Genomic DNA, 26,856 nt, shown 5'->3' with positions numbered 1-26,856 from the left:
TCAGCTCTCACACCAAATACAAGAAAAGATGTGTTAGGAGGTGGTTCTATCACCAGAGCTGCCCACACTGCCCCATGACCCATCTTCTACCCACGTTCTATCTATTACTGACTAGCTATCCTTTACTTAATGTCTGTATTAAGTGTTTTATACACATTACCACTTTTAACCTTCATAGATAAGTAACATTATGAGGTAGGGATTATTAACCTCATTACAGATGAAGAAACTGAGGTCTTGGGAAGTTAAAAAATTTCCCTAAGACCACAGAGCTAATTAGTAGCAGGTCTGGAATGTAGCCGTAGGTCTGTCTGAACCTAAAATCCCCCACCTGAACAGGGATGAGTGGGACGTTCATAGGTCCAAGTGTTGGGAGCAGTTGAATTTTGACTATCGTGCCTAGTAGTTTATCTATGCCCTTCATCAAGTCTGGGTATCTGCAGGCCTAGTTTCCTTGGCATATGCACAGAGAGAGGTTGGACTAAATGGTCATTTAAGGTGCTTCCAGCTTGGATGTTCTGAGACTCTAAGTAAGAATTACATTTAAGAATCTGACCACTATATAGGACAATGTCAGACACACACATCCCCTCCTTTGGTCCTGGGTGGTAACAGTGGGCATCCCTGACTCTAAAGAGACAGATGGTACCATGGCTTGTCCTAAAGGACAGGAGTGAGATAGTGAAAGAGGTCTCCAGAGGACAATAGTCAGGAGCTGGGAGAAGGGAGAGTAGAGATAGGATAAGACCTTTGGGGGCAGGGTGCTGAGGAAAAGGGGTAAGTAAACAGGTTCGAAGACAAAAGAGGTGCTGATAAGAAGAGACTGAGGGACAGGTCTAAATAGTCTGCCATTAACAGACACCAGGGAGAAGCGAGCATGTGTTTATGCCTCAGGGAGGGGGGCCAATCACGGCAGCAATAAGTTCCCAGAGGTGCTCATTCGGAAAGACAAGACAAGCATATATACACCGAAACTTATGAAGTCTCAAATGGGAATGTTTCATCATTTAGGTTGTATAAGTCTGAAAAAAGCAATATATAAATAGCACATAAAACCAAATTTTCACTGGGTACAGACTTCAGTTTTACACATGATCAAACTTGGTTTATTTTTTATTTTATTTTTGTGGAGTGTTGTAGTTATCAATATACAGGGGTGGGCGACTTATAGTTGTATGTGAAACAGCGTTTATTCTTGTATTATTATTTAATTGTTAATTATTGTATTATTTATTATTATTAACCTACTTTTGCCCACCCCTGTAGTGTTTATAAATGCCATCTAAGGAATGATTCTGTCATACTTATGACCTAAGTTGGTGATGGTTTACAAGTATACAAGAATTCTATGAAGATCTTAAAGATGTTCTTTGCATTTCAAAAGGACCAAATGATCTCTCATGATGATTAATATGTACAAGTTCTTTATTTAATCACTCTAGTCCCCCAGCATCTACCCATGTCTCCCACTCCCATCCAAATACACGTAGGTGCTCTAATGAAAAAGCTATTCCTTTTGACATTTTCCCATCAGGCACACAAATTCCCACATGAGCAGCCTATAGGGCCCAGTCTAGTTGGTGATGATGATGACGATGATGATGGACCATGTCTTACCTCTGCATCTGCCTGTGGCATCAGCGTAGTATCCACCAGGGCATTCAGAAATGCACCTGCCCTCATGCAACACTGCCTTCTCAGTACAGGTAAGACATCGGGGACTATTGGGGCCACAACTTTTACAGGATTGGTCACAAGCTAAGAGAGAGGAAAACCCATCAGAGAAAGTCAATAGTGAGCCAAGGGAGCGGGGAAGTCTATTCATTACAACGTCCACAGTTGGTATCGACAAAGTAATCTCGTTCTCTGGCTGCTCAACTGAGTTCTGTTTCCTTGATGCCAATATTTCAAAGGACTCTGCACTTTCTGTTTTCACAGTTGAAGAACCAAAGAATTATTCATTGCACGAAGCATAACAAATACTCTGAAGCATTCCGCTCCCCCACCCCTAGTGTATCAAATTTAATATAAGATTTAAAGTTAAAATGGCCTTGGAGGTAGAGTTGCCAGATTTAGCAAATAAAAATATGAGATGCCCAGTTAAATTTGAATTTCAGATAAATAATGAATTATTATTTAGTTTAGCTTTGTCCCAAATATTTCATCCTTTATCTGGCAACCCTAGTTGGAGAGAGAATTCAGAAACTCAGAGTTCTTCTAAGCAAGGTCATGATACACAAATGTTAAGCAGGGTCACTTATTCACCCATTTAGCCCCCAAAACATTTCTTATGCTCTGTGTCAGGTACTGCTTCAGGTGGTAGACACACAAAAATCAAATCAACTTGGTCTTTGCTTTAAGGGGCTTATGAGTCTAATAGAGAGAGACAGACATGCAACATGAGAAATACTATAGCTGTCACTCAGATCAGTTTACATAAGAACAAGGAAAATTCCAAAAACAATGTGTGTGATATAGAAGATACGAAAGGTCAAGTAAGAAAGGGTTCATATACGAGCAACCCTTGAACACTGTCTTGGGAAGCATTCCCAGCGTAAGCAGCGAGGCAAGGAAAGGTCCAGGGTCTGGCAAAAGTTTGGGCTGCCCAGGTAAAGTACAGCTCCAATCAGCTGGAAAAGTGGACAGGGCCAGATTATATAAGCCCGTACGCCAGACTCTAAGGTCTAGATTCTCGGCCTGTGAAAGGAAGGCAGAGGGAGCCCCTGCCAAGTCTCAATCACAACAGAAACATCGCCATGTTGGGTACAAGAAAGGCTACTTGGCTACAGTTTGGAGTGTAATTTGGAAAGGTGAAGACGGAGAGTTGGGGGTCTAGCTGGAAGACCACGGCAGTGCCCACAGAACAAGACGATCGGGGGTTGAATCAAGGCTGTGGAGAAGATGACAGATTTAAGGCCTGTGTAGGAGAAAGTGTCTCAGATGGATTCCAGGCATATAGCTTGGGGGGTGGGACATGCCACCCACAGAATGCAAGGAGAGGAGGTGTGGGGGATTCTAATGGGCTCAGTTTTGACAGGCGCAGTCCAGTAAACAGCCCAATTGACAGTTCTCGAGCTCAGGAGGGAGGCCTGGGGATCATCACACGTAAGTGGTCGTTGAGATCAGAAATTAGTTGATTTTTTCAGAAAAAAGCATGAAAGGTAAGGCAGAAGTACTCAAGGATCCGAGAGCACCAACATTTAATGAAAAATGAAAAAACTAGCAAAGGTGACCAAGAAGAAATGATACAAAGGTAGAAGAGAAAACAGGAGAGTGGAGGCTGAGCAGCTGAGGGGGGAAAAGTTTCAAGAAGGGAGTGAGCAAGAGCGCAGAAAGGACGAATAAAGCCTGGACATGGCTCACTGCACCTAGACTGAGGAACGGGGGACCTGCACCGCAGCGGTCCTCGCGGAGCCCTGGGATGAGCGTGAGGCCAGGGTTGTTAACTGTCCCCTGGAGGCCCTGGCTGAGAACGGACAGGGACAGAGAGGAATGATTAAAAGGGGAAGAGGCTGTTTTGTCTCTCCCAAATTGTAAAAGCTCAAGGCCAGTACAGACCCAGGGAAAGGTTTTTAAAAAGAGAAGAATTTAAATAATTGTTCAAAGAATACTTAGGAGAACAAGGGAACGTACTTTCAAAAATACAGAAGGAGAGATTAGCCTTGGACAGAGCAGAGGGGGCCTCCTGCCCTGAGAGGGGCGGCGAAGGCGAAGGCAGCTGCAGGTAAGTTGCGACTCCATCTACTCTATTGCCCGTTGGCTAAATGCTTTAAAAACAAACAAAACAAACCTTCTGGCTGTCAGAGAATCGATGCTGAGATCTATTCTCTGTTCTCTTTATCCACCTACACCATGCTAACCTCCTGAAAAACATCTTAAGAACTTGGGAAAAAAGATGCAAGTGACAGGGCCAAATGTTCCATCCTGCAGCCCGGAAGATTCAGCATCTCTCTAGAAGCAAACGTTTAAGGCAAGGCAATATCAGGAAAAGGTCAAAGGCTATGATCTCTACAGCAGAGAAAAGGAAAATCATTCCCTCAACTCATAACTGGAACAAAAAAGCAAAAATAAATCTGAAAAGCATCTTTCCTCTCACCCTCCATAAAAACTTCCAAAGTTTCTAATTCTAGAACTGGCATCTCAACAGAACTGAACAATCTTTAAGCTAAGTGGATTCCCCAGAAACAAAGAGTAACAGAAAAATTTTTTAAATTTAGAATTGACCAACAATAAAAAACATTATAAACAAAACATTTTTAAGACACACCTGACGTAATACTTAGAGTATAATTTGTAAATTTAAATAAGATTATTAGGAAGAGGTCATTTCTTTCCAAACTAGTCTATAATTTCAATATAGTATTAACAAAAATTCCAGTTGTATTTTATTAGGAATTTAATAAACATATTCTAAAGTCCATGAATAACTAAGTCAACTTTGAAAAGGAAGAGGAAAGAAAGGGAAAATTTACCCCATCAGATACTGAGACATACTGCAAAGCAATAGAAATTAATGAAAACATAAAACAAAAAAGTGAGATAGGGTATAAGGGCAGAAATTTAGGCTACTGGAATAGCTCAGAGACAGACCTATGTGCACACAGAAACTTAATATACAATAAAGATCATTGGGGAAGCTTAGATTGAATTACCAGATGATCTTGGGAAAACTGGATCATGAAGTGAAGAAAAATAAAACTGAATCCTTACTTAAACCCACATCCGTAAGTGGGCACCAGATGGTTCAACAGCCTAACTTAAGATAAAACTGTCAGGTTAATAGAAGAAAATGTAGAATAATTTCTTTGTGAACTTGAGCAGAAAAAAAGAATTCAAGTTCAAAATGAGCAGAATTCTTTTTAAAAATTCAAAATCAAAACGTTAAAGTAAAAAATGATGAATTAAAATGTTCTGTTCAACAAAGGGCACCACAATAAAAGTTAAAAGGTAACAAAATTGGGAAATATTTGCATATTTGAGACTAACAAGGGTTAATACGTATAACATACAAAGAACTCCATAAAATCAACAATCAAAAGGCAGCAAGGCCAATAAAACAATGGGGAAAAACACATTAAAAAGCAATTTAGAGAAGAGCTGATACAAAAGTCCAAAAGGAGTTGAAGATATTTTCAAATTCATTAATAATCAGAAGGATTCATTAATAATCAGATGGGATGACCCTGCATACTTATTGACCAGAGGAAAATCTAAAACTTGATAAGGCTAAATGGTAGCAAGGATGTGGGAATGGGAGAGCCCTCGGGGTTTGGAGAGGAGACCTTGGTGAGCTACTTAGTCAAACAGATATGCAGAGTTAATAAGTAATAGTGTTAACAATAAAAATAAAGTATATTAAAACAAAAAACAAGAAAAACAACAATTCTGTTCCCAGATTATTCCTCCCAGGGAACCTCCCACGGGGCTCATAAAAGGCCATGGTCACAGCTCTTTATTCATGCTCTCTAGTGACGGTGACGGCACATGGGCGGGAGGAACTCGGGGACCTGCCACTGGGAGAGTGGATGCATGAGGACTACATGATTAGCAACATGGGTGAACCTTAAAACACAATGCTGAGAAAAAAAGAAGAGAGCATGGCCTCCATAACATGATATCGTTAAGCACACATACACACACAGTTACCCTTGCTGGGGGTCAATCCCCCCCATGCAGTCAAAAATCTGCATGTAACTTTTGACTCCCCAAAACGTAACCACCCTTAACTATCCTAAGTATCTGCGAGGAGCTGGTCCCAGCACCTCCACAGACGCCGAAGTCCGCAGATGCTCACTTTCCCTGTGCACTGTGGTGTAGATCAGTGCGCACAGTGGGTCCTCCACACCTCGCCCACGACTGAAATCAGTACAGGTGCGTACTGAAAAAATCCGCATGTAAGCGGGCCCACACAGTTCCAACCTGTGTTGTTTGAGGGTCAGCTGTATTCACAATGACAATACCCAGTTTATATGAGCTCATAAAAGCAGAAAGATTAAAAAAGAATAATCTAGTGAAAAAGGAACATGAGGGTAAAAGGAAGGAGGAAAAGGCAGAGAAAAGGAGAGAATGGTTAACAGAAACCCATGAACTTGCTTTGATTTGTTAGCTAGACTCAGGAAAGCCTTCCTAACGGCACAAGTACTTAAAGAACTGAAGAATCCTGAGGAGCTCTGTCCTTTCAATTTCCCCACCCTTTATATCTAATATTTGTAAAAACTCAAAGCATGTACCACAGATGAGTGTGGTTACTGCAAATTCTTTCAACCAGGGCATACCACCGTTTATAACAGGTTATTCTGGATTTTTTTCCCCCAGCACTTGACCTTGAGATTTCTACAGATATGAGCTGCTTGGTTATAAATTATTAAGCCAACACCAGCCGGTCTTTATCTTGAATAGCACTAATCTGAATTGGAAATGAGTCAGCTTTATCAGCATCAGACGTCTTAATTAACATTCCGATACCAATCAGTGACTTGGTTCACCGCTGTTTAGGAAATATTATTTGAACATTTCTGAAGGCACTTGATAAAAGCTTAGAGAACTCTTAACAATTTTATGAAAAGTGTAAACTCCAATCTTGTCTGTCAAAAGGCACATTGGTCAATGCCAGTGGGGTCATGGCGTCTAGCACTGTGCTAAGCAACAGGGCGGGCATTCAGTAATTACCTGTTGGTCAACTGATTGGTTGGCTGACTGTCAGCAATAGTCTGTCCTTCTGTTTGTAAGTTTTCTGTCTGATACTTTGTTTCAAAATGTATACAGATAGTATTTCAGATGTATGCTCTCTCTAGAAGCAGTGTTCTCTTTTTCTTTCATCTTTATTGTTGAGAACATTACAGATGTCCCTCCTTTATTTCCCCCATTGCCCCCCTCCACCCATTTCCCACCCCGCCCCAGGTCTTCACCACCCTATTGTCTGTCCCCAAGGAGCTCCAGCTTCTTTCATTCAACTTCTGAGCCCCGGTATTTTCCCACCCCCCACTGTCTGTCTCCAGGCTCACACTAACTGTCTCTCCTTTTAAACGCATGCTTCCCCAGCAAAAGTCGCTCCCTCAACCCAGGTAATGCCTTCTCAGTAGCAGGTTAGTGTCACCTCCTTGTCAGTGACGGTAGACAGCCTCCTTGGGGATTTAATGAGTAAATACCTCTAGGCCTTTGGATTCGTGCAAATTTGACATCTGCTGACCTTTAGAGAATACATCTGGCTTAACGGAGCAGGAAAGTGATGCTGGCAGAAAAGATGAAAATGCTCAGACTAATGTCAGCCTGGCCTTTCCTTCCTTGTTCTCTCCCAAGTCCACACACTAGCCACCAGTGACCCCTCCAAATCAAGAGAGATTTTTCACACCAGCGACGCTGATGAATGTCTGCACAGCTTTAAGCAAGCGGCTGCTAAGAGCTACCTTTCCTCCCTAAGGCAAGTGGAGTTGTCAGCTCCCAAAGATCATCTCTGTCGCCACTGCCCTTTCTACTGGTGCGACCACCGCAGGACGTCACTCACTCACTGTCAGGGGGCTGCCTACAGACTGGACAACATCTACAGTGGCAGGGGAGTGATCTAAAGACTGACAAGAGGACAGGAGGGAGAGAAGACAGAGGGGAGAGGAAAATGGAAAAAGAAGAGAGAGAAACAGGCAAAGGTGCTCGCGGGGATCACATTATCGTGAGCGGGAGATAAGAGGCGGTGAAGATTTAGGGCCTGAGACCAAGGCTCTGCCCAGCTCTATCCCTTACTAGCTATGCGATCTTGGGCAAGGATTTTCTTCATCAGGAAAATGAGAGTGATGACAGTAACTATCGTATAAAATTGTTGTGAGGATTAAACGCCAAACGCTTACAGAGCATTTACTCTGTGAGGGGAACTGCGCTAAATGTCTTGCTTATATTCACTCATCCCTCTCAGCAGCCTTCTGAGGTGGGGGTGTATTAATTTCCCATTGCTGCTGTAACAAATTGCCACAAACTCAGTGGTTTAAAACAGCACAAATCTATTACCGCTCTAGAGGTCAGGAGTCCTAAGATCAAGGTGTTTGCAGAGCTGCATTCCTTCTTGAAGCTCTCGGGGGTGACCCACTTCCTTGCCTTTTTCCAAGTTCTAGAGGCCGCCTGCAAGCTCATGGGCCCCTCCTGGCATCACTCTGAACTCTGCTTCCATCTCAGATCTTTTCTGACTCCCACCTTCGAGCCTCCCTCCTACAAGGACCCTTGTGATGACACCGGCCCAGTGGGTCATCCGGGATAACCGCCCATCTCAAGACCCTTAACTTAGTTATAACTCCCAAACCCCTTTTGCCATTTAAGGCGGCATAATCACAAGTAACGGCGATTAGGATGCGGGCATCTTTGAGGAGTCATTATTCTGTCTCCCACAGGGGCTGTGTTATCCCCATCTTACAAATGGGGAACTGACAGGTGGACAGACTGAGTAACTTGCCCAAGGTCATGCTTTTCCCACAGTACTTTCCTGCTTCTCGATGGGTGCATGTTTATAACGCACTTGGAGCAGTGCCTGGCACAGGACTCGGGGGGCTGGGTTAATTCTTATTGCTATGCAGTGGGTGTTAGAGGTAGAATAGACAAGAACGGCTTCAGCTTTAAGTCAGTGGCCCCAAAAACAAAGGCGGGTCTGCCCTTGGCTGGCCATGCGTATTTGGGAGGCAGTCTGCAGTGGATGGAGAGTTTTGGGATTTGGAGAAGCGAAGCCCTGCTCCTGTCCCTATAGCTGTGGGTCTAGAGCAAGCAGCCCAGGCCTCACTGTCTTTATCTGCAGAACAAGTTATGGGGGGGTGGAAGAATATATTAAAGGGGATCCACCCCAAGTGAAAAACACATGTTCTGTAAACTATTAAAACACCAGCAATGTCAGCAGCCGTTTGCCTACTCGTTGAGTAAAAGAGACATTGGTTATTGGTGCTCTGATTTGAATTAGGCCTGGGGTGCTGGAAGAGGAAATGATGCTATGACACGCAAAGTCTGGCACCTACCGCTGCAGGTCCCCTGCTTGTTGTAAAACCCGTCGCCGCAGCTGCTCTCACAGCCGCCCTCTCTCAGCACTTGGAGGGGGTCCCTGCAGGCCAGGCAGTGCTTCTCCATGGGACCCCAGCAGGCCGCACAGGACTCGTGGCAGGCTGCAGGCAAACAGCAAAGTCAGCGAACAAGCTATAGCAGAAAGGACTGGTCAGTTCTTTCTAAAAAGTTATGAAATTTATAAGGAGGATGTTGGTTCCTTCATCCTTAAACCACCATGCACATATGTACACCCCAGGAGAACACCCTCTCCCCTCAAAAAATTATTTCTGTTGGCCAGAAGTACAATTTCAGTAATTATTGCTAAAAAAAAAAAAATTGGAACAGAAAATCAGGAGCTTTTGAAAACTGAAAATCACAGGGATGGAAACCATAATGTTCTCTATGAAGATGGTATGTCTAATGAGGTCAGATGGGGCTCCATCACATCGCCTTTGCAACCACAGCACAGTGTCAACAAGGTAACACTCCTGTCTCCAGCACCATCGAGAATCAACTAAGGAAGGAAGCCATGTCCTTGATTAGACTTCCAAGGACCTGGTACTGCTTGACTGTGTCGCATTTTCCCTCCCTTTTCATCTCCCTCCTCTCCCTCCCTCACCGTACATACGCCCCTCTGCCCTCCCTCACAACTCTTTCAACCTCCCTCAGTCTCTGGTTACCCCCAGTAACATCTGCTCTCAATGTGCATCTTGAGGACCCATAGAGCCTGCCTTTCCCTTACACTTTAGGCCTCTAACAGTATGTTGTCCCTAGACCAGTGCTGTTCCTTTGACTCCAAAATTCCCGCCTCCTCTGGCATTTAGTTTTTTATTATCCTTCTGGCTTGCTCTTCACCTTAGAGAGGCCTATTCTGAGTGATGGAGTATGTTCATACTTAACTCCCTGTATGGCTAAGCCCACCTTTGCTTTTGTTAATGCACCCTAATTTTCCAAAGGTTTGCTTCACAATGGAACACAACCTGTTTTGTGATATCCTCAATCTGACCGAAACTGATAGGAAGAATGCCTTAGCTGATTACAAGTGACTTGGGGATTTCACTGAAGTAATTTAATTAGCATCCCTTTGGAATCAAAAGAAAGGACACCTACATTGCAAATCTCAAGATCCAGTCCTCCCCTCTCTATTCTAAACTGCCCACGAAAGCCCAATTTCAGATAACTTTTCTCACCAACGAATTTAGGGAAAATTACAAATTATGATAAGTGCTAGGAGGACTCTGATAAAGAATAACTGAGGTGAGCGTGGAAAGGACCGGCTTTGGGTAGATCCAAGGATGAGGCAAGGCAGAGGCCAGATCAAACTTTACCTTGGAGACCACGGGAAAAAATTAGGATTTTATCCTAATTGCATTGTGAAGTCATGAACAGGCTTAAGCAGGATAGACACAGGCCCTGATTTAGATTTTTAAACGCTCTTTTTGGTTGCCATGTAGAGCAGGGTTAAGGACTTACGTGCAGGTAGGGAGACCAGTGTGGAGTCTATGCTGTGGTCCAGGTAAGAGATAACCATGGCGGGTGGGAAGCAGAAATGGAGGAAAGTTTATTTATTGTCTAGCGTCGTCATGAGACCACAGGCTTCATGAGCGCAAAACCCAATTCTAGTTTTCAAGCATACTGTTTGGTGCTCTACAAACATCTCTTGAGTGCCTCCGTTTATTTATATTTAACACTTCTTTTCTATTTTATAAGTGGTACACAAGAATACTGTTCACATTAGGATAACCTACTAACACTACATTATAACTAAAGATGTGGATGCAAAGGTTCCAGTAACAAATTCTACCCTCAGCACATGAAATCTGTCATTACTTATTCAACTACCCTTCAATGATGGACTACAGTCATCGTCTGAAGTGTCTAACACTGTTCACGCCTCTGTCTCGCTGACTAGGGAGTTGATATAAAGTTTGTTACCTAGACAAGTAAACAACAAAAAAAGCCCAATCTCATGTCTAAAAAGGTCTGGCAGGTCCACCTGTCTCCCAGTGCTCAGAAGCACCTGCCCTACGCAAGGCGCTGAGCCAGCCCGTGGGGCCTTCCCAGGGCCGCAGGTGAGCCCCAGGACCTGACGCCTACAGAGCAAGCGGTTAAACCACCCGACTTGAGCGCGCTGTACTGGGGCAGGGGGCAGACTGCTCGGGGTGCATGTGCCCCAGAGGGTGATGGGAATTGAGGCCAACAAGACAATGGGGCCAGGCAGGCGGGGGTGGCTGGAGGCAGAAGGCAGCCAGCCAATGACACTCATCGTTTATGTTTCTCTCTCTCTCTCTCTCCCTCCCTCTCTCTGAAATCAATAAAAATATATTTATAAAAAAAAAAAAAAGCCAATAGGGGCCAGATCACAAGTGTGCAGCAGGACTGGGTAAGGACCTTGAACTTCCTCCTGTAAGCGATTTACTCAGGGCAGTGGAAGGGAGCAGTTTTGCTTTCCAGACAGTTTGCTCTGCAGTGGGGAGAGGAGAGGGTGATGAAGACATCTGTAAGGGATGAAATCATCTTAGTCCAGGGAGTGAAGCGGAGAGGAGAAAGCACTAGCTCTCTTCGATGGCTGGCTAGTGGCAGTGCAGATACTCAGCTGCACTGGCAGTTAAAATAGTAAAAATAATTCCAAACTGGTTGGTAAACGGCCTCTGTCCTGCCCCCTCCATGATACTCTGGCTTCATACCTGGGAACTTGGCAGGCACCATGCTTCAGTGACCAAAAGGTCCAGCACAGCTGAGGGTCTCAGGTTCTCCTTCCTTCGGACTGATCGGATTTCTGCCATACTGTTTGTTAAATATTTTTAATATTACCCGTGGTGTTGCCAATCAGAACAGAGGCCAAAGGATGAGCAGAACAGAGGTTACAAACTTAGTGTAAGTCTATAGATTTAGGCTTAAGTCTAAGATAGAGGCTACAGACTCAGGCCCATCACACTGAGCCCGACTTAACTCTCATACCTGCCTTCTGCAGCCTCCCTCCTGCTCGCCAACTCCATGAAACTGGGTACCCTAAGCATGCTGTGCACCTTTTTGTGGGTTCTGGGTGTTCCACACGAGATTCACCCAGCCCCTGGAATCGTGTTTACACTTCAGACGCTTCCTCAGTTGTCACTACTTCTGTGAAGCTTTGCTGAACTTCTCCAAACAAAGCTGGTCGCTCCTTCCTTTATGCTCCTGCAGCACGTTGCACATGCCTCTCTGGTACTATTTATCCTATTGTACTTGCTCTTCAGCTGCAGATTGATTCTCTGACATGGAATGTAATATCCTCCAAAACAGGGGCCAAGTTTCAGTCATCTTCACCCCAGTGTTCAGACTGATGCCTGATGCAGTCAGGACTCATTAAACGTATGCTAAATGAATTAATGAATGGCCTTTCTTTTAATTGGCTATGGGGACTTCATCCCATGAATTATCTTCTACATAGTAACATCCACACGGTGAGTTGTAACCATAAGGTCATAGTCTGAAGATATGATACCTTAAGACAGATAAACTTGAGGCTATAAAATTTACCTGAAAAGTGCCAGAGTCCAGATCTGCTTATGATGACAAATACGTATACTGTATTCATACAGAGTAACCAAATGTGGCCTGGCCAGCATCAATCTATGATCCAGGAGATCATGGTTCGATTTCCAGTCAGGGCACATGCCTGGGTTGTGGGCTCCATTCCCAGTGAGGGGCGTGCAAGAGGCAGCCAATCAATGACTCTCATTATTGATGTTTCTCTCTCTCTCTCCTTCTCCCTTCCTCTCTCTGAAACCAATAAAGACACATTAAAAAAAAATGTGATGCTGGCCTTCTCCTTTTGCCATATCAGACAAAAGCCATGTTCCATGGCCAGATAGAATAGCAGAAGGGATTTTTATTTCTACCCAGAACTATGCTGAGCTGTCATTTCTTTTCTTTTTTTCCCCAGCTGTCATTTCTTATGACATACTCCTACTGTGTTCTGCAATTGATTTCTAGTTTCTAACTGAACATATGCTACTGCAGATAATCTCTTCTTGCAGCCTTATTTTATATGTAGCTTTTACTACATTGGGATTATTACGAAAAATAAAAGGTCACTCCCTGACTTTTCACCATAATTTCTCTTTGCGATACATTTCAGATCACCCAGGGTGTGAATTATACATTGTGAAAATTGTGGCAATAAATTTTAAAAGAGGAAGACTAAGGGAGAGCTATCTTCTTATCTCACATGTAGTTGGTAATTTATTTGGGAAAGCCCCTGCCTCTTCTGGAGCCTAACAAGACATGTGCTGGCTTGCTGAGCAACTCATTCAAAACGAAAAGGAACAAATTACTTTTCTTTTGGCAACTGTATATTAAAACCCTGCTCTCAAAATAAGAAACTTGTTTTGTACTTGATAATTTTGTAATAGAAGATTGCTTTAAAAGCTTTTTTAGCCTGTGCTCCTCTAAGAATAAAATGCAGCCCTCCCAGGGAAATGTTAAAACTCGTACTTCCTACAGGCCGCTTATGTCCCAGGAAGCCTTCCTAGACCCAGGCAGTGGACACAGAGAGCCACGGGCAGTGGACACAGAGAGCCACGGGCAGTGGACACAGAGAGCCACGGGCAGTGGACACAGAGAGCCACGGGCAGTGGACACAGAGAGCCACGGGCAGTGGACACAGAGAGCCACGGGCAGTGGGCACAGAGAGCCACGGCAGCTGAGACTGCCCCAGGAGGAGGGGCCCAGCTCCCCCTCTCCCAGGGTCTCCCAGGCAAGCTTCCCTGCCATTACCAGGGAACCAGCACACTTGGTCAGCAGCCCCTTGCAGTCATCAGTGAGGCTGCCGCTCAGATTTCCAAACTGCCAAGAAGTTTCTACTCCACAGAAACAGCCGCAAGTCCAGGCACAGGCAGGTATGGCAGACGCAGGTCGAGTCCCTTCATTCTGTTCCGTACCCATTTTGTGGCAACTGCTTACTTTCCTTCTCATCTTGTAAATAACCAGAAGCACTTGCCAAGTTTTAGTGGGTCTGTTTCCAATATGAAGCTCTTGTTGATGGAAAATGTTTCTACCTGAAACTCAAACTTCACTGTTCCTTGCTTTCCCAATCTGCAAAGTGGAAACGGTATTACGGCTGACCCTGGAACAATGCGGGGCTTAGGGGAACCAACCTCCATGAAGTTAAAAATCTGCGTATAACTTTTGACTCCCCCAAAACTTAAACACCTTGCTGACTGGTCACGAGTATACATGTGTTTCTGTGTCCGAACGTTGCTGACTGGTCATGAGATAACTCGTGTCTGCACTTACATTAATCTAAGTAATTTTAAACGCCTTGCTGACCAGTCATGACAGAAAAGTAGCCAGATGCACGGGCAAGTTCTGGCTCGAAATAGCCAGTCGGAAAGATGTTAAGTTGTCCTTTGGTATCTGCAGGGGACTGGTCCCAGGATCCCCACAGATATCTAACTCTGAGGATGCTCAAGTCCCCTATATAAAATAGTGTAGATCAATGCATAGAGTCGGCCCTCTGCATCCTTGGATTCCTAACTGCACACAGAAAATACTGTTCTCAGTTCTGGTTGGTTCAATCTGTGGATGCGAAACCCAAGGATATGGAAGGTCAACTTATATTTATTGAAAAAAATCTGCAAATAGTGGACCTGCTCAGTTCAAGCCCATGTTGTTCAAGGGTCAACTGTATTTGTGGTACCTAATTCATGGGGATATGATGAGATGACATACTTGAGAAAGCAGAGAATGTTGGACATGATTATATGAGTGGCATGTCCCAAGAAATCCAGCATATTTGTTTCCACTGGCATCAAAGGCAAAGTAATTGTAAAGGGAACGAATGAAAGTGCAATGCAGACAGAAGAGGGGAGGGCATAAAAGACTACAGGGAAGGTAGGCTCACTTCAAAAGGGAGTCAGGGAAGTGACAGAGCCCTCACGAATAATTCCCGCAGTTACAAAAGGGGCTCCGGCCTTTCCCAGAGGCCTCCCACTCTAAAGCTCTTTCCTTGCAGTCTCTACAAACATCAACCAAAGCTTGGTGAGGCTTCCCTGGAAGCCCAGATGTTGGACATCACACCCCACAGGAGGCCAAGGCCACTTGCCTAAGAAGAGCAAATGCCAGACATATTTAAAAGGAGAAGCTGATCTGAGTAGTCATCATTTTTTATCCTTTCACTCCAATCTTCTGTCCCCTATCAGGCTGGGTCTCTGCCCTCCACCTGCCTCCCTGTACCAACTAACACCTTCCCACCCTGCAACAGGGATATCTAGACTCCACATGTTCTGAAAACCCATATGCACTTAAGGGAGTTTATAGTAGAAAAAATGTAAACACATGGAAAAAATCCTCAGCCTCATGAAGAGGCAGAGAAAGGCAAATTAAACAGGAGAGCAGCAACTAGATGCCGTGGATTAGAGGTACACATGACAACACATACGTATCTCAGAAATAGTACTATGAGAGGGGGAAAAGAAAGTGAAAGCATGGTTCGTTCACTGATTATAACAAATGTACCATTCTGGTGGGAGATGTTTATAATGGGGAGGCTCTGCATGTGTGGGGGACAGGGGAAATGTGGGAAATCTCTGTATTTTCCATTAAATTTTGCTGTGAAACCAAAACTGCTCAACAAAAACAAAGTTTTTGAAATAAAATTAAAAGAATTAAATCTCCATCTAGTAATACATGTAAATATTTAAAATATGTGCATACAAAGCAATAAGAGCACACAGATACATGAAATACACATTAAATTGCATTAGAATAGTTACTTAAGTAGGGAGCTGGGGAGAAGTAAAGTGGGAATGGGTCATGGGAACAAGAAGAATAGACAGACAGGTAGACAGACAGACAGATAAGTAAGAGAATAGTCTGGCGCAGGCCAACAATGAAAACGAGCCATGAACTGATAAGTATGATTGACTCAACTCTCTTCATATAATCCCCAAAATAAGTAAAAGAAAAAAATTAAACAAAATGCCCGGCTGGGCGTGGCTCAGCAGTTGAGCATCGACCTAGGATCCAGGAGACTGAGGTTCGATTCCCAGTCGGGGCCCATGCCCGGGTTGCGGGCTCCATCCCCAGTCGGGGGCGTGCAGGAGGGAGCCGATCAATGACCCTCTCATCATTGATATTTCTATTTCTTGCTCTTCCTCTCTCTTTCTCTCTCTGAAATCAATAAAGATATATTTTTTAAAAATTAAACAGGATTCCATTTTACATCAATCAAAATGACAAACTTAATCGTCATACCTAGTTTTGAGAAAGGTAGTGGGAAGTAGGCATTCTCATATATTTCTAGTAGGAATATAAACTACAACTTCTAAAAAATGAGTAATATGTTAATATGTGAAATGTACATATATATACTTGGACCCAGAAATCATGTCTAAGAATTTACCCCAATCAAATATATTTACCACGATTTCCATTGAAAGTGTTCATGTCGCCCGGCCGGGCGTGGCTCAGCAGTTGAGCATCCACCTAGGATCCAGGAGATCAGAGTTCGATTCCCGGTCAGGGCACATGCCCGGGTTGCGGGCTAGGCAGCCGATAAATGACTCTCTCATCATTGATGTTTCTATCTCTCTCTCCCCCCCTCCTTTCCTCTCTCTGAAATCAATAAAGATATGTTAAAAAAAAGGGGGGGGGGGAAGAAAGTGTTCATGTCATGGTTATTTATGATAATGGGAAAATTAGGAAGAAACATCAAGCGATAGAGGGCCGACTAAATGAATTCGTGCACACCAAAGCATGTATGTACATCTGTGTATACAACCACATGCAAAACTCAAAAATTAAGAAGACATTCACCAAAATACTAACAGTAATGATTTGGGAGAGCTTGAGTCAGGGATCTTCACTGATTTTTTTATTGTGCCTTGAATTTTACTAACTTCATCAAATTATTTTTTGGAGCAAACATGAGTCCATTTAGTATTTAGGGAGAAAATTACTAAAGGAAGAAAATAAAAAGCCTGCAGTCCTTCCCCTAAGGCACGTGCTGGGTAAATAGCTACTTAATCTAGTAACCATATTTGTGATACAGCAGAATAATTTACTCGTCTTAGGTAATATATTTGAATTTTTTGCAGGGTCTTCTACAGGCACCGAGCTTCAACTGAAGGCAAGAAGTCCCAGCTGAGGGAGGCTCTGGCAGGTCCATGTCGAGAGAGATGTACAAGCTGGCTAGCTTTCCACGGGTATGCAAGTCAGGGGATGAAGGCAGACAGGCCGGCTTTCCAGGAACATTCTTATCCTTCCTACCTCTTGCCCTTCTACCTGTACTCCTAAATCTAAAACACAAGTACACCCCAAGGATTTTTTTTTCAGAGATAGGAAGGGAGAGGGAGAGAGAGAAACATCAATGATGAGTCATTGATCGGCTGCCTCCTGCTTGCCCCCTACTGTTGATCGAGTCTACAACCCGGGCATGTGCCCTAAGAATCGAACTGTGATTTCCTGGTTCCTAGGTCGACACTCAACCACTGAGCCACGCTGGCTGGGCCACCCCAAGGATTTTCAGTGCAGTGATTACCTAGGCCTAGCTTGATGAGCCAAATGGAACCCTCAGATTCTTCTCTCCACTGTGACCACTGGCCGCCTACAGCTGCTAGGACTCCCTGGGTTTTTCCTCAGTACCTGTTAATTAAATGGCTGTTGATTTCTCCAGTGACATCTTGAGTATCTGTCTACAGTAACTGAAGAGCCAAAGGAGGGCCCACCAACCAAAACCAAGCTTTTGATGGAGAGAGTTCTCAGACCTCCTGGCTGCTCTAGCACAGCCCGCTCAGACCTGCGCAGTGATAGGCAGAGGGGCTGCGAGCCCTGTGGGAAGCACAAAACAGAAGGGGGGGCAGGATAGCGAGAGGGCTGGGGTGGGAAACAGAGAAGAGAAAGAGTGCGTGCCATGGAGTTTAGCTAAAATAACTGAGAATGCTAGGAACCGGGCAGAAAGCCAGAAGATGTGTCACTAGTTTGTAATCCATAGCTGAACTATGTAGGGGTTCAGATTTGTCAGGAGAAATGGGATCTGTCTGGAAGATAAACTCCCTCGCATTTGTGGCGGGCTTTCTCTGCTGGTATGTGATACCCTTGTTCTGTCATTTGTCCTTTGGCGTACACAGCCGGGGTCTATAAGTGGAGCAGACAAATGCCAAACTCAGCCAGCCTCCCGCCACAGGAAAGGTCCCCGGCAAAACTCCACCAGCTGCTTTTTCCTCTCTCCATGTATCCTTGACGTGAATGTCCAAAGGGGAAGGGGACTTGGAATGCCACTGTCACCTGCCTTCCTGGGTCCAGTTTACTCAAGAAACTTACTTGTAAGGAAGGCAATCCTATGATCCTCCCTTCTGAATGGCTTAAAACAGTCCATGGGCATGCTCCAAGTTCCAGCGACAATTGTTTTAAAGAGTCACCCTCCAGCACTGATAAGGTACCCCACTAGCTTAAGAGGGAAATTAAGGGAAGAAAAAGAGGGATGGGGAAAGTAGAGATTCTACAATTTTCCTCAGGCCACACCTAGGCAGGAATTGCTGACAGGGAGTAAATAACAGAAGCTAATGGGAGACAGATCACCTGAACGCCAAGGCCTAGGCATGCCTGTGCATTCCTGTCTTTTCTCCTCCATGCAATGGTTTATCACACTTTCCCAAACAAAGATGATTCCAGAGGCCTTCGGTGCACTTAGCAACGTGAGGAATTCAAAACTTGGAACGTACCTTTAAAACAGCCTCTATAGCACTGATAGTGATGAATTCAGGCAGCGCTAACTATCTGATTATCTTACTTGTTTATTGACACCTTTCTCCCGGTGGGAAAGTTAAGTTCCTTAACCACAGGGCAGTTGTGTGTCGGTCGGTTCACTGTATCCCTGGTGCCTGGTACAGTGAAGAGGCTCAACGAATATTTGTTAAACAGAATGGAGAAGACACCGCTCGAGGCAGTAAGTCGCCTTTACAAGGCATTCAGCCACTGGGAGCCCATGCTTGCTCCAGAATGGCAGAGAAAGCTTGAACAATGCAGGAGGCTTAGAGAGCAGAGCAAAGGGAGTGAAGACCAAGGGGCAGGATGTGCTGGGCCCCCAAAGTGAACATGTGATCTGGCAGTGATTGGGACTGACCCTCCAATTCTGGGGTGTGGGGGATGGGCATGGAGAAGACCTGCTTAACAACGACTATCCAGCGGAACAAGGAGTGCTTCTGTCTTCTTGAGAGCCGCCTTCGGGAAGGGGTCCGCCCTGGGCTCAGCCGTGCACTGGAACATCATGCGAGGCCCTCGGGCTGTCGCTGCTTTGCACCCAGCTCCAGGGCCTCAGTGCTTCATTTCCAGTGACTGGGCTGTGCGAGTCAACCGTGGCTCCTACTAATAATTAACTTTAGGAATTCCTCTGTTCAAACCACAGCTTTTCCATCTCAGCTAGGTCAGCATCCTCTATGTAAATTTTATGGGTTTTCTTTTACGTTTTCCCTCTAAATATACCGTAATATTGGCCGAGAAACAAATAACTACAGATTCTCATCATTTGCTCTGAGCATTTAAAGAAAATGAAAGGATTTTTCCTTGTTGTGAGGAATACAGTAAACTGTCCTCTGTAATGTATTTATTTCTCCACAACACATAAAGGTATATTTTATTTTAGGTCAGGCACTAAAGGCATGGCTCTTTGTTTCTTAATGCAGGTTGTTCGGTTTTCATTCCCATAAATTCAAGAATAAAGGAACATTCGATAATGACAACAGCTGCCTTTTGACAGACATTCACTATGTGCAAGACACAGTATCTTTACATTTTCGAACATCTTTTCTAACTTCATATTAATGGTTTGCAGTAGATAACATTCTCCCCATTGTCTAGTTGAGGAAATTGAGGCTCAAAGAGATTAAGTGACTTGCCCCAAACCCTACAGCAATGAGAGGTAGAGTTTAACTGTCTGATTCTTTAAGTTTCAAAATCTAAGAAGACACAGCAATCAGATATAGAATAAACCACATAGGTCCTTGTGCTATTATTTTTGTGTGTGTTGCTCTGAAAGCAGCAGCTAACCCTGCCTTCACTGAAGCTCACTACAGGCAAAGACGGAGTCCTATTTATCTTCACATCCTCAGGACCTAGAGTGGTGGTCAAAGAGGGTGAATGGGGGAGAGAAAGGGAGCAGGGGGCAGGGGAGAGGGCTAGTGGAAAGCACAAATCTGTCTCCGAACATATGCAGGCTTGCTAGGTACCAGGCCCCATCCTTAAGGACGTGTGTGAATTTTCTCATTCAGTCCTCACAACAACGCTATGTGGCAGATGTTATTGTTTCTACTTTACGCATAAGGCACCTGAGGCACAGAATTCAAGAAGGCACTGTTTGTAAGTGACAGAGCCAAGGCTGGAATCCAGGTGACCTGGCCCCAGAGCCTAGGGTCTTGAGCGCAGCGTTGCAGTCCCTCCCCTCTCGGGCCTGCAGAACGAAGGCAGGACTTGCCATGGGGTACACACCGCTCCATCCTTAGGCCTTTGTGAATAATGGAAGTTTTAAGGAAACAAAACAAACACTGATACACATACAAAAATGGGTTAAATTCTACTCTTTCTCTACTCAAAGTCTACAGGCCTCTGAGCTACTCATTTTAAACTAATCTCGCATGGCATATGTTTGGTGGTTTTAACTTTTCTTTTTAATGGGCTCTTATATCTAGGATTTGTGTGCACAAGTCAATGGTCCCACCAGAGTGGAACACAGGCTGGTTGAAAAGAGGAACACGACAAGCAAGAAAGAATGTCCAAATGAACAAAACAAACTGACAAACAAAATAGATCCAGGGGCATGGAAGCATGGAGCAGACTGAGGGATCTCAGAGGGAAGGGGGGCCGGGGGGCCGGGAAGAAACTAAAGAACTTATATGCATATATGCATTGCCCAGGGACACAGATGTGTGGTGAAGGCCTGTAGTGGAGTGGGAGCCAGGAGGAGGGGGGCAGTGAGGGTAAAAAAGGGGGGACATCAGTAATACTCTCAACAATAAAGATAAATTCAAAAGAAAAAAAGAATGTCCTGAGGACATGGTGAGCTCAGTTTGGATCCAGATTTAGATTTAATACCAGGGTTTCTTAGAAGAGGCAATGGAACCACCACTCTGACAGGAGAATATAATTCTTTCAGTACAAGGGGTACCCAAGAGCCATGCAAGAAGGCTGCAAGGTGATGTGATGTGATGGGGCTGAGAGTTGGGGTAAGGAGCATCCATACATGTATCAAGCCTGGCCAGCAGGCTGGGATGAGTTTGAGATGGGCTATTAATTCCTGAAGATGGTCACAACAGGATAAGGTGGCAGGAATCAAAGTGGAAGCCCATTCCTAGGACCTGATGTCCTTACTGTCAAGAAGAGTGCAGCAGGGTGGGCAATAGGAATGTTGGACCAGACCCCAGCTGGCAGCAAAGGAAGCCAAAAGGTTAAGGCAGAAGCCTGAATTCCAGGCCTAAAATGTGAAATGTGGGTACTAAGAGGATGATTATGACTTGGCCCCACCAGCTGTGGGAAAGAGGCAACTTACATGTTACCTGTCTCTGGTTGAGACTGGTATAAAAACTGGGTGGTGCTGGGCATTAGTGATAAAACATCCTACTCCAAGGCTGGGGAGGGCAGGAGGAAAGAAGCAAGGACTGGTGCGGGTGCCATGATATTCAGTTCAGTCAAGCACAAGAGTGCAAGAATAATATTAACACACGCACACATACGCCCAGGTCTGTACGCACACAGCATGTGTGTCTGTGTGTGTATGCCGCAGGATCAGGGAAAGGGGAAATGATAAGGGCCCCTAGGGATGCGATCCCCTGGCAGGGCTCCTGTCTTCTTTCACTCCCTCTGGTTTACCTGCTTGAACTCTCTTGATGAAGAGCCACTTTGATGTGCCGCTGGGCTCTGCCCAACGTCTTTCACTCTGCCTGGATCTGATGCAATGAGCATGAATATTAATCAGGAAATTTCTGGTAATTAGTTTCCTCAGCACAATGTTCACTTTCTTTTGGTTTTGATGGGTCAATAGAGTGGAGAATTATGCCAGTCATAACACAAATGACCCTGCCAAGAGGAATGAATCCAGAAAAAGCCTGCTGTGACCATAGACTGGCAGGCTTCCTTTGGAAAAGTTTAACACATACTGGAAGAGCACTGGTTGACCGACAGACTTCCAAGGTCAGTGGTGAAAACCCACCAAAAATGGCACAAGAAGATATTGGGAAAAAAATTCTAATAATGAGAAGGGATTAAGCAAAACACACACACACACATACATATATATATATGTATATATACACACACACACACACACACACACATACACACACACCACACAGAGACAGACAATAGTGTGGTGATAGCCAGAAGGGGGGTGGGGTGGGTGGAGGTGGGCAGAGGGGGTGGGAATGGGGATGGAAAGAGACTTTGCTTGGGGCAACGGGTGCACACCACAGTGTGCAGATGATGTTTTATTGAGTTGTACACTAGAATCCTATATGGTTTTGAGAATCAGTGTCACCCCAATAAATTCAGTGAAAAAAAAGAAGAAAGATTATTTGGGTAGTAGTCTCAGCATAGAGACAGTATATAGAAATTGATTACAAGTTTGTTTAGCTGTAATTTTTAAGACCAGTCTCTTCTCTTCTCTCTCTGCCCCCCGCTCTCTTTTCTTCTCATTTTATGCATAAAAATGCAACCAGGCTGAACTAAAGCAAATTGGTTTAATTCCCTGGAAGGAATTCAATTTTCCCAGACTCTCTACTACAGGCATTTGTGTATGAGTATGTGGATGGAATGTGGAAGCAGCCAGCGACGTAAACCAATAATCAAATGAAACATTACCTATTCTAAAGTGCCCTACAACAGCGTTAACATTGCCAATTAAAACACTGGGCACGAGAGGAAGGAAAATGCTCCCCCAAAAGAAACAAGAAAGAAATAAAAATGTAAATATGTACGGGGGATGTGTGGCAAGGGGTGGAGGAGGTATGGAGGGAGGAATAAAATCTAAGGGAAAGTAATTCCCTCTTAAAGGCAAATCTGTCGCAGGAGTGCTAGTAGGAGGTCTCTTTGATGGGATAAAAGAAAGGAGTAAAAAATACATTCAATAATTTCATCAAATTGAAATTTCAGCAGTTTACCTAAATTGCGCAAACATTAGACACTTACAGAGCCGTTTGCATGTGCCCACTCTGAACCTGCTCTAAAATAACAGGTAAAGAGAACACGATAATCAATAAACATTAAAGGTTCTTTTCCCTTTTATGGCTGAAACTTCTTTTGAAACACTGGTCCTTCAAGGATCACCATGAGGTACAACGTCCCTTCATTCACCAAACACTTGTTCAAACGCTGAACGCTTTGTGCAGCCCTTGATGTTGGGGTTTTTACTACCTACTAGTGGCTACAGGATACAGAAGATATTCCTAGGGCCCTCAAGCAACCCCAGAGCCAGGCGCCAAGGCCAGTGCGTACACGCGGTGCCACTGTTTCCGTTTAAGATGGTGACCACAATCCCGTGGACGGTGCTTCTGACCACAGCCTGGAAGGAGGGGGCCAGCAGCCTCCAAACAGGGGACCTTCACAAACCTTAGAGCCCATTCAGCCTGCACATCTGAAGAATACTATGCATGTCTTCTCTTTCACTATTTCCCTTCAAATGATTTCCCTGAAAATCTAACCAAGGGCAGGAAAGAGAGGAGCGTAGCAGTGGACCGTCGGCCTGGCCACCTTCCCGTTCTCATCAAGCACCTGCCCGTTTCCTGCCCAGCTGCAGAGGGCAGCTCCCCCCACACCAGGGGTGATACCCCGCCCGCTCCCTCCGCCGGTCTGCCCACCCGGGTTTACCCACCACTGCGCACCTGCCTCAGCTCCGGGCACATTGGATGCCGTCTCCGCCCTCAGGAGGACTTCGCCTTAGGATTGGGCCTGTCTTTCCTTTCACCATTACCTCCTGCTCCCATTTCTCCACTTAACAATTCTTCACCTATTTACTTTTTTACTTATACCCATGATTATAATCACTATTGCAAAAAAAGATCAAGTATAAACAACAAATTAAATTTTATTAAGACTACACCTACCTCCAGAGACTGTTACACTATTAGAATTTCACCTAGATCTTAATTTAAAATATAAGTAGGAATATACAGTGAATAATCTACATAGGAGTGGCCCAGCTAGTTTGGCTCAGTGGTTAGAGTGTCAGCCTGTGGACTGAAGAGTCCGGGGTTCGATTCTGGCCAAGGGCACGTGCCTCAGTTGCAGGCTCAATTTCTGGCCCCTGAGGGAGGCAACCAGTGGATGTGTCTCTCTCACATCGATATTTCTCTCTCTCTCTCTCTCCCTTCCACTCTCTTGGAAAAAAAAATGGGAAAAATATCCTCGGGTGAGGGGAAAAAACAAAAAAACATACATAGTAAAGTTAGAGCAAATTTAAATGCCTACTTTTCTTTTTTTTTTTTTAAATATATCTTTATTGATTTCAGAGAGAGGAAAGGAGAGGGAGAGAGAGACAGAAACATCAATGATGAGAGAGTCATTGATCGAGCCCACAACCCGGGCATGTGCCCTGACCAGGAATTGAACCCTGATCACCTGGATCCTAGGTTGACGCTCAACCGTTGAGCCATGCCCGGCCGGGCTTTTTTCCTTTTCTTTTTCTTTTCTTTTCTTTTTTTTTTTTTTTTTTAAATAAATGCCTACTTTTTTGTCCAAGTTCAATATTATGATGTCACTTTCTTAGTTCTGATTATCCCTCTCTCTTTAGGTGGAAATGAAGTTTTAAAAATATATAGATGTACTTTCCCCTTTATTTTCATTTTAGCCATGTGTGTTTATACTACAAAGGAATCCAACTTACAACATAATGACAGTTCTGAACTAAAAGTATGGGGTCAATTAAGTGCTGTCCCAGTGCCCCCAAATATGTGCAGAAGGACTTATAAAAATTGTATCACATATGTACATCACTAATGCACTAATGAGGTTATAAAAACAATGTGTATCATCTCTCTCATTCACTGTTCTCATCCCATCAGGAGTCTGTTCAGAATAATTTCTCTTACTTGAAAAGCTGCTTACAGCTCCTGGTGACCCCAGATGGCTTGGGAGTAGGAGTGGCTTTCTTAGTGGCCCAACCAGCAGCTGGTCTGGCCGGTGATTACCTGCACAGGAGTGGCGATCTTGGTAGAAGCCATCGCCACAGGTGGGCACACACTGCCCATGCCGCATCAGCAGGGGAGGCTGGCAGGAGGCGCACTCCAGCCCACTGGTACACGTGGAGCACTGAGGCTGGCAGGCTGGCTCCGGACAAGGTCGGGAGAAAGAAAAGGGAAGCTCTGGTTAGCTCAAAGACATCACCCCAGAGTCAGTTCCTGCAGAGCCCAGTTCTGAGGTTCTGGGGTCACAGAGGACAAGGCAAGAAAATAACTTAGCCTTCATTTATACAGCACATATTTCATGCCAGGCACTGTACAAAGTGCTCTACATATGTGAATGCATTTCATCTTCACGACAACCCTATGGGGTGGATATTATTAATCCCAGTTTTACAGATGAGGAACAAACTCAGAGGTTAAGGAACTTGCCCAAGGTCACATGAAGCTGGCATTGGAAGCCAGGCAGTTTGGTTCAGGGGTGTGTTCCTTTCTTTTTATCCATTAGCCCCCAATATCTTTCTCACTCAACCATTTTACAAAACTATCCCTGGCCTCTTTTCCTCCACAACCTATAGCAGATATATAAATAACCTGCAAACAGTCTGAAGATCATGAATCAGGAGAGAAAGTAAGAATAAGTGAATAATTGCAAAAATAATAAAAGCAGTTAACTTTATTGAGCAGTGACTATATCCCAGACATTATTCTAAACACTTTACATATTGACTCACTTATCTTCACCAGAACCCGCTGAGGAAGGTACCAGTATTACCCTACTTTACAGATGAGAACACTGAGGCACAAAGAGATTAAATACTCACTGCCAGTATATGAACCTACACACTCTTAAATTCATAGTTAACCCTATGAGTCAGAGACAGAAAAAAAAGTAACTATAATTTGTCTTCAACTACACGAAGTTTTCCCAGGTAAGTTCTCCTTTTCACATGGGTAAGAATTCTAAAATGCACATGGACCCATTTTGGATCCTCTGGTAAGAACCCACGAGAGAGAAGCTGTATTACTAATTACCTGTGTGATGCTGAGAAAGCCAGTTGATTCTCTGTCCCACAGGTTCCACATTTGCAAAATGAGAAAGTTCTAGTAAGTGATCTCAAAGGTCCGTATCAATTCTAAAGTTCTATCTTGGATTCACTGCGTGTCTTAATAAATGACACCAAGCATCCTGATCTTACTATCCTTGAAAGTCTTAAAAAATGAAAAATCCAGCCATGACTACCTAGCAAGCGTCTACCCTCCCCATCACCTATCTCCTAGTAAGCGTCAAAATATTAGAAGAATATTAGAAGAAAGAGACCTGCAAAATATTAGAAGAAAGAGACCTGCAGGTAAAGAGGCCAAGTAACCTATGGATGGCTTTACTACCTACTAGTGGTTTTTGGAAGTTGTGCGTTTCCTGCATCCATGACCCCCTCCTGACAACAGTCAGCCCCTGTCCACCTCTGGACTCTGCCTAGAGCCATACCTAAACAGAGAGCACCGGCTTGGTAAAATCCTGGGCCACAGCTGTGCACACACCGTCCATTCCGCAGCAACTTCGTGGGGTCCTGGCAGAGGTCACAGTGGTCTGGAGATTGAGAGCAGGTCAAGCAGTCTTGGTGGCAATAAACTACAATCAAAGACAAAGAAGAAAACTCAGTAAAGACCACCTGATTTATTTCTTTTAAATCCTTCT

At 44.3% G+C, this 26,856-nt stretch overlaps 1 protein-coding gene across 1 annotated transcript in view; it reads right to left on the bottom strand.

Annotated features, from left to right (window-relative positions):
• Positions 1–26,856, bottom strand: part of FRAS1 (Fraser extracellular matrix complex subunit 1) — a 402,590-nt gene that overhangs the window by 191,419 nt on the left and 184,315 nt on the right. The window contains exons 13-16 of the mRNA XM_081139877.1: positions 26,647–26,790; positions 25,167–25,301; positions 8,988–9,131; positions 1,618–1,758 (exon numbers count right to left, since the gene is read on the bottom strand). Coding sequence (XP_080996003.1) covers positions 1,618–1,758; positions 8,988–9,131; positions 25,167–25,301; positions 26,647–26,790 — 564 coding nt within the window. The remainder of the gene's footprint in view (positions 1–1,617; positions 1,759–8,987; positions 9,132–25,166; positions 25,302–26,646; positions 26,791–26,856) is intronic.

The sequence above is a fragment of the Miniopterus schreibersii genome (assembly GCF_964146895.1).
Source record: "Miniopterus schreibersii genome assembly, chromosome: 1".
NCBI lineage: Eukaryota > Metazoa > Chordata > Mammalia > Chiroptera > Miniopteridae > Miniopterus > Miniopterus schreibersii.
The sequence above is the reverse complement of the archived record's forward strand: the minus strand, read 5'-3'. Positions and strand labels throughout refer to the sequence as shown.